At 43.5% G+C, this 10,539-nt stretch overlaps 1 protein-coding gene across 1 annotated transcript; it reads right to left on the bottom strand.

The window, feature by feature from the left end:
* Positions 1-6: 6 nt before the first annotated feature.
* On the bottom strand, positions 7-10,191 carry slc16a6b (solute carrier family 16 member 6b). Its single transcript, XM_068570874.1, has 6 exons — positions 9,974-10,191; positions 7,428-7,675; positions 6,366-6,509; positions 5,585-5,713; positions 2,075-2,947; positions 7-1,675 (listed from the first exon to the last, which is right to left on the bottom strand). Exons 2-6 carry the CDS (start codon positions 7,657-7,659, stop codon positions 1,425-1,427), a joined length of 1,629 nt encoding a protein of 542 aa, XP_068426975.1. The 5' UTR covers positions 7,660-7,675; positions 9,974-10,191; the 3' UTR covers positions 7-1,424.
* Between the last annotated feature and the right edge of the window lie 348 nt (positions 10,192-10,539).

Raw genomic sequence — 10,539 nt, 5'->3', positions numbered from 1 at the left:
GGTATTTGGGGCATGCATGGCAAAGCCCCCCTGCTGTCTAGAGGCAGACATGTGGGAACAGCCCCACATTCACAATGTCAGATCCTCTAGCGTGGGGAAACAGCAATACGCCCAGTAAAGCACCCAGGGTGCCAGCATCCGGATGTTTTGTTGGATGTAGTAGTTCTCCAGGAACAAAACAGTATTAGCTTGTCAAAGAAGAAACTTCTTGGCCTCCATGTGTGTTAGTCAGAGGTATGGTACCTAGTCCAGACCAGGCTAATCGCTACACACAGATTCTGCAGTTACACGCAGAACTCTGGCTGTGGTATCTGAAGTGTTCTGGTTTACATCCTGATTATTGACTATTGACCAACACTTTGAAGCAGTCCCCGGTTGAATGTAGGTAAAGAGTTCGTGTGGAGAGCAAAAGAGAAGCACTTAGCTTCAGCTATAAAATCTGTGAACCCAGCGGCTATCATCTCACGATGATTTAGCTTCTCATTGGTTTAACATTAGCTGGTAAGCTAGTTACTTGTGAAACATTGGATCCTGCATGTCGTGAACATGAATGCCTTTACCTGTAAGGAGCTCATGCCACAGTACATCAACAGGATCATGGCTTAATGATAAATATAGTCAAGCCTTCACCCAGAGCGGAACAGAATGGAAGATGTAAAGGTTCTCGTGCCCAATGAATCTCACAAAAACTATCATCGAATAATAGAACACAGGCTTTATGTACTGGCAACACTGCTGCAATATTGCTTGAGTTACCATTGATAGAAAATAAATACCCAAGTGCGACAGAAGACAACATACTTTAGCAGCAGTTACACCCTCCTCCATGTATCCAATGCATACAGCTTGATTGACTCAGGCACATGTGAAAGTGGAGTGAGCATCATGTGTATGTGGAGCGGGCATCCATAGTGGGAGGAGCAGCAGAACATGCAGGTGTTCAGCATGGGACGAACGCCTTGACATGGTCAACAATAGTGATGTCACAGAGGCTTCTCACAGATATGATTGTCATGATTGTTTTGTCTAACTCATGGCACTTCAGTATCTATGACAACAACACTTCTTTCCTGAGATAAAGGTAACAGAGGGCTGGTCTCACAAGAGGGACAGTCAAGTTAGAATGTGAAAGAGGGACAACTATTTTTTTATTTGACCTTCATTTAACCAGGTAAAATCAGTTGAGAACCAATTCTCATTTACAATGATGACCTGGCCAAGAGGCAGCACAATCCACAAGAGGCATGAACAGCTTTTTTGTTGTTATTGCAGAGTTCCAATCATTTGCAGCAGCAAAATGAAAAGAAACTTAAGATGCAAACTTAACCTGCAGCATCTGTGAAGACCATCGCTGTAGGCGAGTGTTAGTGACAGTGTCTTTATTGTTGCTTACGAGGTGATGTCATGCTCGAGTCGGATTCATATTACACAGACGTTGTCCTAACCTCTCTGACCGGACTGTCCTCCAGGGGCAAGTCCACCTCCAAAAATTCCGACTCAGACATTTTCCCCTCTTCCTCAGTACTCCTATCCTCCTCTTCGTTTCTGCTTTGTCTCGGGCACATGCCAGACTTAGTCGGGCCAACCATAGCCAGGCAAATGGCACTGAGGCCCATTCCCACAGCACAGGAGTAGAAGGCTGCACCGTAGTTCTGTGTGACATCCACCAACATACCTAAAGATAAGAGATAAGACAATCCTTTATTAGTCCCTCAATGGGAAAGTTACTGGATTACAGCAGCACTGCTCACAAGTAAATAAGATAAAAAGAATCAAGTAATATAAATAAACAGTAGAACGGTAATATGTCAGATTAAAAACGTATCAGTTAAAAAGACTATTACATATACAGATGGAATAAAAACATACAGATGAAATAATAAATAAACAAATGGTATAAAGAATTTGTATAAAAGTACTTAAACATACTTAAACGTAGTGGATATTGCATTGGGACACGAAGTAAAGTGTTTATATTGCTCAAAGAGACAGCGGTTAGAAAGCCCTCCAGGAAGGGTAACTGATGAGTGCAGTCAGAGAGAGGGAAACCAGTACAGCAGCAGAGACCTCGTACCTCCGAGTGGTGGCCCTGCCAGCCCAGCAAAGCTCTGGATGAAGACATACACTCCCACAGATGATGCCATTTTTTGGATGCCCACCACGTCCTCATCAGCCAGAATTGGGATGTGAGTGGAGCCGACGGTGCCCATAAAGTAGCCGTAGAGGGCGCAGCAGATCACTAGGCCCCAGAACTCACACACGATAGTGAAAGCCACCAGCACCAGGCACAGCAGAACCACACAGCCCAGCAGCACCAGGATTTTTCTGCAGTGGACTTTATTCAACACCACTCCAATGGACAAGCGGCCAAATATCTCGGCCACAGCCATCACAGACAGCATGTAGGAGGCCAAGCTGGGCTCCACGCCCCGGCTCTTGCTCAATTCGATGATGTAGAGCTGTGGGGCGAAGAAACCCAGCGTGGCGAACAAGCCGAAGAGAGAGTACCAGATGAAGGCACTGTCTTTAAGCACAGAAAAGTCCAGAAGTTTGGAGCTGAATGGATGGAGAGGACCAGCCTCTACCTCTACTGGGATGGGAGGTGTGGTAAGTCCCGGCTCCTTGGCCACTTTGTCCTGCCCCTCCCAGTCCATCAGAGTCGTGTTTTCAGCTCCTACAGGCCTCAAGTCTCCGTTGGAAGTAGAGAGGGAGGTGACACCCGAGTCATCTGAACTGATGGAGGGCCTTGTTTGTTTGTTCTCCAGCTCCAAAACAGTCTGCAGCTGTTTCAAAGGCTGACTCTCTGATTCTTTTCCCTCCTTTACAGGCTCCGGCTCAATAACAATTGGACGGAGGAGAAGGCCACAGCCAATTACAGAAGCCTGAAAGGTGCCGAGGGCAACCAAACAGTAGCGCCAGCCAATGTGTTGCTTCAGTGTAGAGAGCGCTATGGAGAGAGGACATCAGCTGTATTATTACTATTTAATACTCAAGATATACTCATAGGACTTCTCAATACTTCATTGTCCATAAGAGTTTCACATAAACTAGCTCAGGGCCGACTGGAGGGCCTCAGAGCGCCCTCTAGGGGGCTGTGTTGGTTCTCTCAAAGGGTTAGATTAAAATACATTCAAGTTTTTGGTCCAGTAAAAACTGAGATATGACTGTGACTACATGAAATATGAATTCATAATGGCAGGCAGTGATGGTGAGGGTCAGTAGAATATTAATTACATATCACAGTTTATATTTTTTGCATTAGGGCTTCAAACCACTTTCCTTTGACGTTAGTGGAAAACATCATGAGGTGAAGGAAAGATGCGAAGGAGAAAGGACTGCACGGACTACATGAATAAGCGATGGCAAGTTATTGACGACGGTCTGCCGTGGGTGAACTCACAATGTTCTAGAGATGCACTACAAGGGCAGCTTACACTTGGCCCCTTGGGTTCTCACTATGTGATGTCATGCACCACCAGCCCTGTAGAGTTGTTTTTAAGTTTGAAGGCTTAGCCTCTTTGTGAAAAATTGACTTGAAATTCAACATTGATGTCCTGTTCCGTCTGCTCTACAAAAAAAGTTAATCAGACCCCGAAACTCCACCTACTTGGATTTTTTCCACCATTTTCAATTTTGTGAAAAACACATTTTTGTTATTTTCTGTGCATTATTGTTATTGGATCAATGTCATCAAAAGCTGGCTGATACCTCATTGTGTTAAGAAGACATGCACCAAAGAACTTCTTAGGGACGTAGCCTTCTACATCATTACACATCTGGCCTTTCATTGCAAAATGTGCAGCATATGTCTATACACGGCATCCTGTAACATAACCTAAAATGTCCATTAAATTCAACCACTAGGTCAGCGATTCCCAAAGTGTGGGCCGTACTGCAGGTGGGCCGCGAGAGGTCATTTATAAATAAATAAAACATTTTTTTTTTCAATTTTGAAAAGTTTGAAATTAATATAAAAATATTTATGATTTAAATTATTTAGTTATTCTTTTACTGGTGTAACCGAGGGTTCTTTTTGCGCCTATACTGTGTGGTACTAATAAAATAATAACACGATCGTTCGTCAGCCAAGCCGGCAACTTCTTCAATAACGTCTTCTCTTTTACCAACATTTCTTCGCACCTCTTTTTCCGTTTTCCTCATTCAAAATAAAAGCCCCGGAAACACAATACAATAGCTCACACTGGCTACAAAGATGATGCCTGCAGAATTAAAGGTTTTTTCTTTCGATGAAGCGGTGACAACAGTAAATTTCATCAAAGTCGTCCACTGCACCTGTTTGCCATATTATGCGCGGAGATGGGAAGCGACCACCGGCAGCTTCTCCTGCTCACTGAAGTCCGGTGGCTTTACTGGTAAGGTGCTCACCGACTTTTTGAACTGCGTGACCAAGTCAGGACACTTTTTGTGAACTCCCAGTTTGAACTGTCAGACCAATTCTGTGAGTTCAAGTGGCTTTGTAAGTTGGCGTATATGGCCGACATTTTTGGGTACTTAAATGGACTCAATCTATCCCTCCAAGGAAAAGCAGTGACCATGTTTCACGTCCACAGTAAGATAGAAGCTACAAGGAAGCTTGAGGTGTGGGACAGTAGTTCAGAACAACTGAGTCCTCTGACAATCTTTGTGACTTCCTCAATAAAGAGGAGAGGCAGATCCCGACCTCCGTGGCCAACCCTGTCTCCTACAAACTACGTTACCCCAGAACTAAAACTGATTTTCAATTACGTTGACTAAAAACGTATTTTCTCCCTGATTACGTCGGTGTTTGACGTATTACAATTACGTTGATTATACGCGTATTTTAGTTTTATTGTTTATTACAAATACATTTATAATCGTGTGCTTGTGTTATTGTTTTCTTGCTTTCCCACTGAATTTAAGCATATTTGAATTTCTAAACTCTGCGGAGTAAAAGAAAAGGGGCGGTGTGAGGCCGGTAACAGGGCCGGTGTGAGGTTGATGTGCCAGTACCGTCCCGGGGCCGGTCTGAAGGCCGCTTACCCGAAGGTGCCGGTAACGGCCGGCTACGCGTCGGGTCCGGGATGGTAACAGCCTCCGTCGCGCCGTGTCCGGTCTTCTCTAAGTCGGGTTGTCAGCTGTCAGCTGTTTGGCGGCGCATATTTGCCACTGCACTAGGTGGTCATACAGCAATTTGCTCGTTTTCTAGATGTTTATCCACGTTCCATTCTTTTCAGACTTTTTACTTTAACAAACTCCTCCTACAGAATGTAGGAGGAGTTTCAGAATGATCTGAAGACCTTTTTGACAAAAAGTTATTTTTACCAAAATCTATTGGTCCAATCTGCCTCAAATTTCAAATGGAAGTTCACGGCTTGAAAGCATTTTCACATAGTCATAGCGCCAACTACTGGTAAAAAGAAATGACACGTTTTATACTTCAATGTACTCTTCTCCTATCTAGTTTACCAGATCATTCTCAAGCAGTGAAGCACCTTTTCTTAGCATTTAGAGAATCCGGCTCCACTTACACAGATATGCCTGGGTCACCATCGTTCCCTAAAAAATGGGCCTACGAGTTATTTATTTGAGACTGGGCACTTACCTGGAGCAAAAGCAAATACAGCGAAGGATTCTCCGGAAGAAGCAATAGAGGTAACGAGGGCTCGCCGTCTGGAGAAGTACTGGGCTAGGATGGTGACAGTTGGAAGGAAGGTGAAGCAGTAGCCCAGACCTGTAAGAAAAAATGGGCACATGGTTGGAGCATGGTTGGGCTAGTGGGCTGGCTCAGAGGTCAAGGCGTCAAGTCACTCCTTGTGTGAGATGGTCCAACTTTGCTACAGCTGCTGTTGGAAGACACAAGGCATGTAAAGACAAAATAAAAGAGACAAGAGGGAGAGGGAGAGGGGAGGGGTGTCAGGTTAGCTGTGGTCCATCTCATTATCTTAATTCTATCATCAACATCCAATATCAATGCATCCCTTCCTCCTCTGCCACTTCCTGTTCTGTCACTCTTGCTCTGAAAGAAATCCAGTGCTTTTTGAGGAATATTTGACTGCTCCAGTTTCCCTGCTCTACTCCTTCCTAGAGACTAAAGACAGCTGTAAGGTGTTCTAAAAAAGAAAAAAAGATGATCACTTCTCACTCAAATGGCCAGTTCTGGAAAAAACAAACTTAGTGTCAGATTTAATGTGTCTGTTGTTGTTGACATTGCTGAATTTCACTCATTGCATGATGGTAATGTAAACAAGACAAACACATCTACAAGAGGTGTACAGTTATTCTGTGAATGGCATGTTACCATTACGCACACACACACACACACAAACACACACACACACACAGGTAGACAGGTAGATTGCTGGTGGTGTGAGTTTGATAAGTACCTGAAACAAGACCGATGGTGACGTACATCTCATTGATGGAGCTGCTGAAGGCAGAGGTGATGGTTCCCAGGCTGATGAGGAAGCCTCCCATCATCACCACTGGTCTAAAGCCGAAGCGGTTGCTCAGCATCGTGGACAAAGGTGCTGGGGTGGAGGTGATATAAATAATACCTGAATTATACATGAGTTAGCCTAAATCTTTAACGACCCACCTCATAAGAGATTTTGTCCATGTCCACGCACATTTATCCCATAAGAAAACTCAGAACAGAAGCGGACGATTTTAATGAAAGAGGAAACACAGCGTGGCCTCCTCCTTCTGCTTTAGTGGGATTAAATGAATTTGAATGCCACCTAAGGGTGGAGATAATGACCTGGTATGTAAACGAAGGAGGCATTCTGGATATTGATATCAGTAACAACGGCTAAGGAACTGAACTATGAACATTTACTTTTTACTTAATGTTACAACCTTTTCTGATTATATCTGTATTCATAAGACAAATACCTATCCTACTGACTAATGCAAAGCGCTTTAACACTACATGTTCATTCATACACTGAGGGCAGTTGCTACAATGCAAGGTGCGTACAATGACATACAATGCCTAGATGACATTGATTGTCCTGCCCAATGTCTAACATTCCTACCCACACATACGCCAAGGCACAGCAGTCGGAAGCAATTTGGGGTTAAACATCACATCTATGGAGGCAGACTTTTTAAAACAGACTTACTTTCAGTTTTTGATTCTGTTGGACTTTAAAAATATCTTGAATACATGTACTGTATGTAGAGCGAACACAATGAGTTTATTCATTGCTTCGTTGATCAGCAGAAATTCATCTGTCACTTTGTTTTGTAATCGATGGTTTCAACATCTCAAATTATGATTATTTTTTTTTGCTTTTGTTTTAGACAACTTGAAGCAAACATTAGCCGTGGCTATTCAACCTATTCTTCTCCTGTTCTCCATGTCCTGCACATGTCTGCCGCAGAGTAAAAAAAAAAACATTACAGACAAACGAGAAACACACATGAGCAGAGCCCGAGTGACTGACCAGTGAAGCTAAAGATGAAGACACAGATAGAGAAAACCCATGACACTCGGCTGTTGCTCTCCCCAAACTCTTCCATCAGGTCCTGGAGAAAGACACCCAGACTCTTGATGGTCCCATAGGTGCATACCTCCACCAGGAAGAAGGCCCCAGCCACGGCCCAGCCCCAGCCGCCTTCAGGCACCTTTGGGTAAACCTTTGGACCTAAACACCGCCGGGAATAGGAGGTACTCATGGCTGCAGCAGTCAACCTGGAGGAAGAAACAGCGATAATGTCAGTGAGCTCATTCTAAAATCCAACATGAATTTGTTGATATCTGGGGGAAGATGAACTCCAGCAAAACTGGCAGACACAGACCTCTCTCTCTGTAAACAGTGCTCTGCTGCTGGAAACTGTTCATTCTACGCCACACAGTGGGACTAGACCTCTGCTGCTCATCTAAAGGGTGCGATTGTCGGCAAAAGAGTGTCAACACATCTTCACATGGTTTGCTGACACAATGTTCCACGTCTCGCTCCGCTACACAGATTGATTTTAAACAGTTTGCTCTAAAGCGGTTGTGTCGACCGACCTAATTGAACGAAAACGTTTTTAAAGACAGTTGATTCATGTAGATGGACACTCCCCTCAGGGCTTCACTTTACCCAGAAGTGGAGGAGCAAAACACAGGAAGTTGACTTGGATGCGGTGTTTATTCATGAACAAACGGAAACCTACACTGTACACTGTGTACTCTTCTCCCGAAGGGAGGGAACCAGTGGATTGATAACAAAGCGCTTCTGGTGGAATCACAATAAAGGCTGTAGTCAGGGCTTTGAAATGTGTGAGGTCCAGAAAGCACTGATTGACATCCATAAAACATTCATTCATTCAATAATGAATTCATAAACCTCTGAACTTTAATAGCTCACATGTATTTCTGCTCATGTTCAAAACATTTCCCACATAGCTGTGGATATACACTTCCTGGCCAAAAAAAAAGTCGCCACCTGAATTTAACTACTACTGCCTACTGTACTAGCCTGTGGGGGCATTGCTATGATCTGTGGTTGCTGCAGTTGGTCAGGTCTAGGTTCAGCAACGATCAGGTTTAGCAATGACCAGGTTATTCCAGCGATGGATTTTTTCTTGCCTGATGACACGGACATATTCCAAGATGACAATGCCAGGATTCATCGTGCTCAAATTGTGAAAGAGTGGTTCAGGGAGCATGATAAATCATTTTCACGCATGGAGTCCAGACCTTAACCCCATTGAGAATATTTGGGATGTGCTGGAGAAGCTTTGCAGCGGTCAAACTCTACCATCATCAATACAAGCTCTTGATGAGAAATTAATGCAACAATGGATGAAAAAAATTCTTGTGATATTGCAGAAGCTTATCGAAACAATGCCACAGTGAATGTGTGCTGTAATCAAAGCTAAGGGCGGTCCAACAAAATATTAGTGTGTGACCTTTTTTTGGTGGTGACTTTTTTGTGTATCTGAGAATTAAAAAATAAAGTTGTAATAAAATTATGATAGAGTCATAATTCAATGAGACTGAAGTGCTAATAAAGGGAGATAGTCCCAAACAGAGCACTGGTGTGTACAAGTGAGGGGACACAGACTGCTGATCTCATAAAAAATCTGATATAATAATTGCAAATTTCAAGATTAGAAATAATTTTTGGGGTTAACGGACTCTTTTGCTAATATGAAACAAAATGTAACGTGCCACCCAGTGCCAGTCATAATGACTAATGTGGGTTTTGGAAAGCTGTTGAGGATATTCTGAGATAATTTGTATTTAATAAATTTAATTACGAGAACACCAGAACAGTTTACATCTTTGGACCGCTACAGGACACCACTCTGCAATAAAAGCGACAATGACAGAGTTCTAGGATTTCATCCAAAATGTCATATTTATCCAGTTTCCTCCGAAAAGAAATGTGTAGCCAACTACTTGTGATTATCTCGATTTATACTTTTGTGTTGTCTGTCTTTAAATAAAATTTATTTTTCTATTTTGCAGTTGATAAATCATAAAATCCACCAATTAAATAGTTATAACTCACACCAACTAGCTGATCTGTTCCTCTCTGCTGGAGAACATGTTCTGCTTGATATGTAATGAGGTGTGCTTTTAACCCCTTACAGTAGTCTTTTCTCTGCTTCAACTCTTTCACTATACATATTACGTTTATCAACACACACAGCCATGTTTTTAACACACAGAACATCTGGCCTCGGACTAACTTTCTAAAAGACACACTTTTAACAGGAGAGGGTTGTACTGTAACACCTCTGAGAAATGTACCGGATTCGCCACGTGATTAAATACATGTAGACGTCAGTGTGCCCATCACAGCCCATCAGCTGGGCTCACACAAGATCAGAGAGGGCTGCATGGAGATGGATCTACACGTCCAGAGCCCAGGTGATCCATCCCAGCTGGTACAATAAGTGTTGTTTGTCCACAACAGGGCATCAAAACAAAGGTGTTTTTCCCTCCAGACTCCGCCGGTCGCCGCTGCGCTGTGAGCTGAGTCGCAGCGTTACTCACCGGCCGCTGAGCGGAGCGGCTGGAGAGGCAGCCTGTTATGTCCCGTCTCGTCGTTACTCCATTGTGTCTTTAAAGCAATTCGCTGATGCGTGGTGACTATTCAAAAGCAAACGTGAATTTTAAAATGTTATTTTATATTTTCTTAACTTTTTTTTTTAAAGACAGCAATTCCGGTATTGCTTTGGTCTATGTTTGCACTACCGCAGCCAGCCGCATCTTGTGGCTCCACTGGGTTGTTTCCGGCCTCTTTACCGGCTCAAACCGGTACTCAGACGCAGGCGCGTCTGCTCAAGAACGCGCGGGGCGCTCCTCGTGAGAGAGGGAAGTCCTGTCTCTCTCGCGCTCTCGCTCTCTATCTCTCACACACGCGCACTTCAACTGCCGCCATACTGTCCTGATGTTGCGTTTCTGTCCCGGCGAAGAAGAAAAAAAACATAAACAATATTATAAACCGTGTTAACTACAAATTGTAATATTCCTGGCAGCCTATCTGTGATTTAAAGAAGAGTTTCTCACGAGTGTGGTCACGAGATGGTATTTCACAGGCTACATTTCATTACTGTATG

Source organism: Clinocottus analis, unplaced genomic scaffold, assembly GCF_023055335.1.
Source record: "Clinocottus analis isolate CAN_PGR_092001 unplaced genomic scaffold, fCliAna1.0.p SCAF_96, whole genome shotgun sequence".
Taxonomy (NCBI): Eukaryota; Metazoa; Chordata; class Actinopteri; order Perciformes; family Cottidae; genus Clinocottus; species Clinocottus analis.
Note: the sequence above shows the minus strand (reverse complement) of the source record. Positions and strands in the feature narration are given on the sequence as shown.

What these genes read in the sequence shown, in the direction of transcription:
- slc16a6b (XM_068570874.1), bottom strand. Translation starts at nt 7,659, where the DNA reads ATGAGTACCTCCTATTCCCGGCGGTGTTTAGGTCCAAAGGTTTACCCA. An exon ending in CTTCATCTTTAGCTTCACTG is followed by an intron (nt 6,510 to 7,427) that starts GTCAGTCACTCG and finishes CCTCCACCCCAG; the next exon opens with CACCTTTGTCCACGATGCTG. An exon ending in GGCAGGGCCACCACTCGGAG is followed by an intron (nt 1,676 to 2,074) that starts GTACGAGGTCTC and finishes TCTTATCTTTAG; the next exon opens with GTATGTTGGTGGATGTCACA.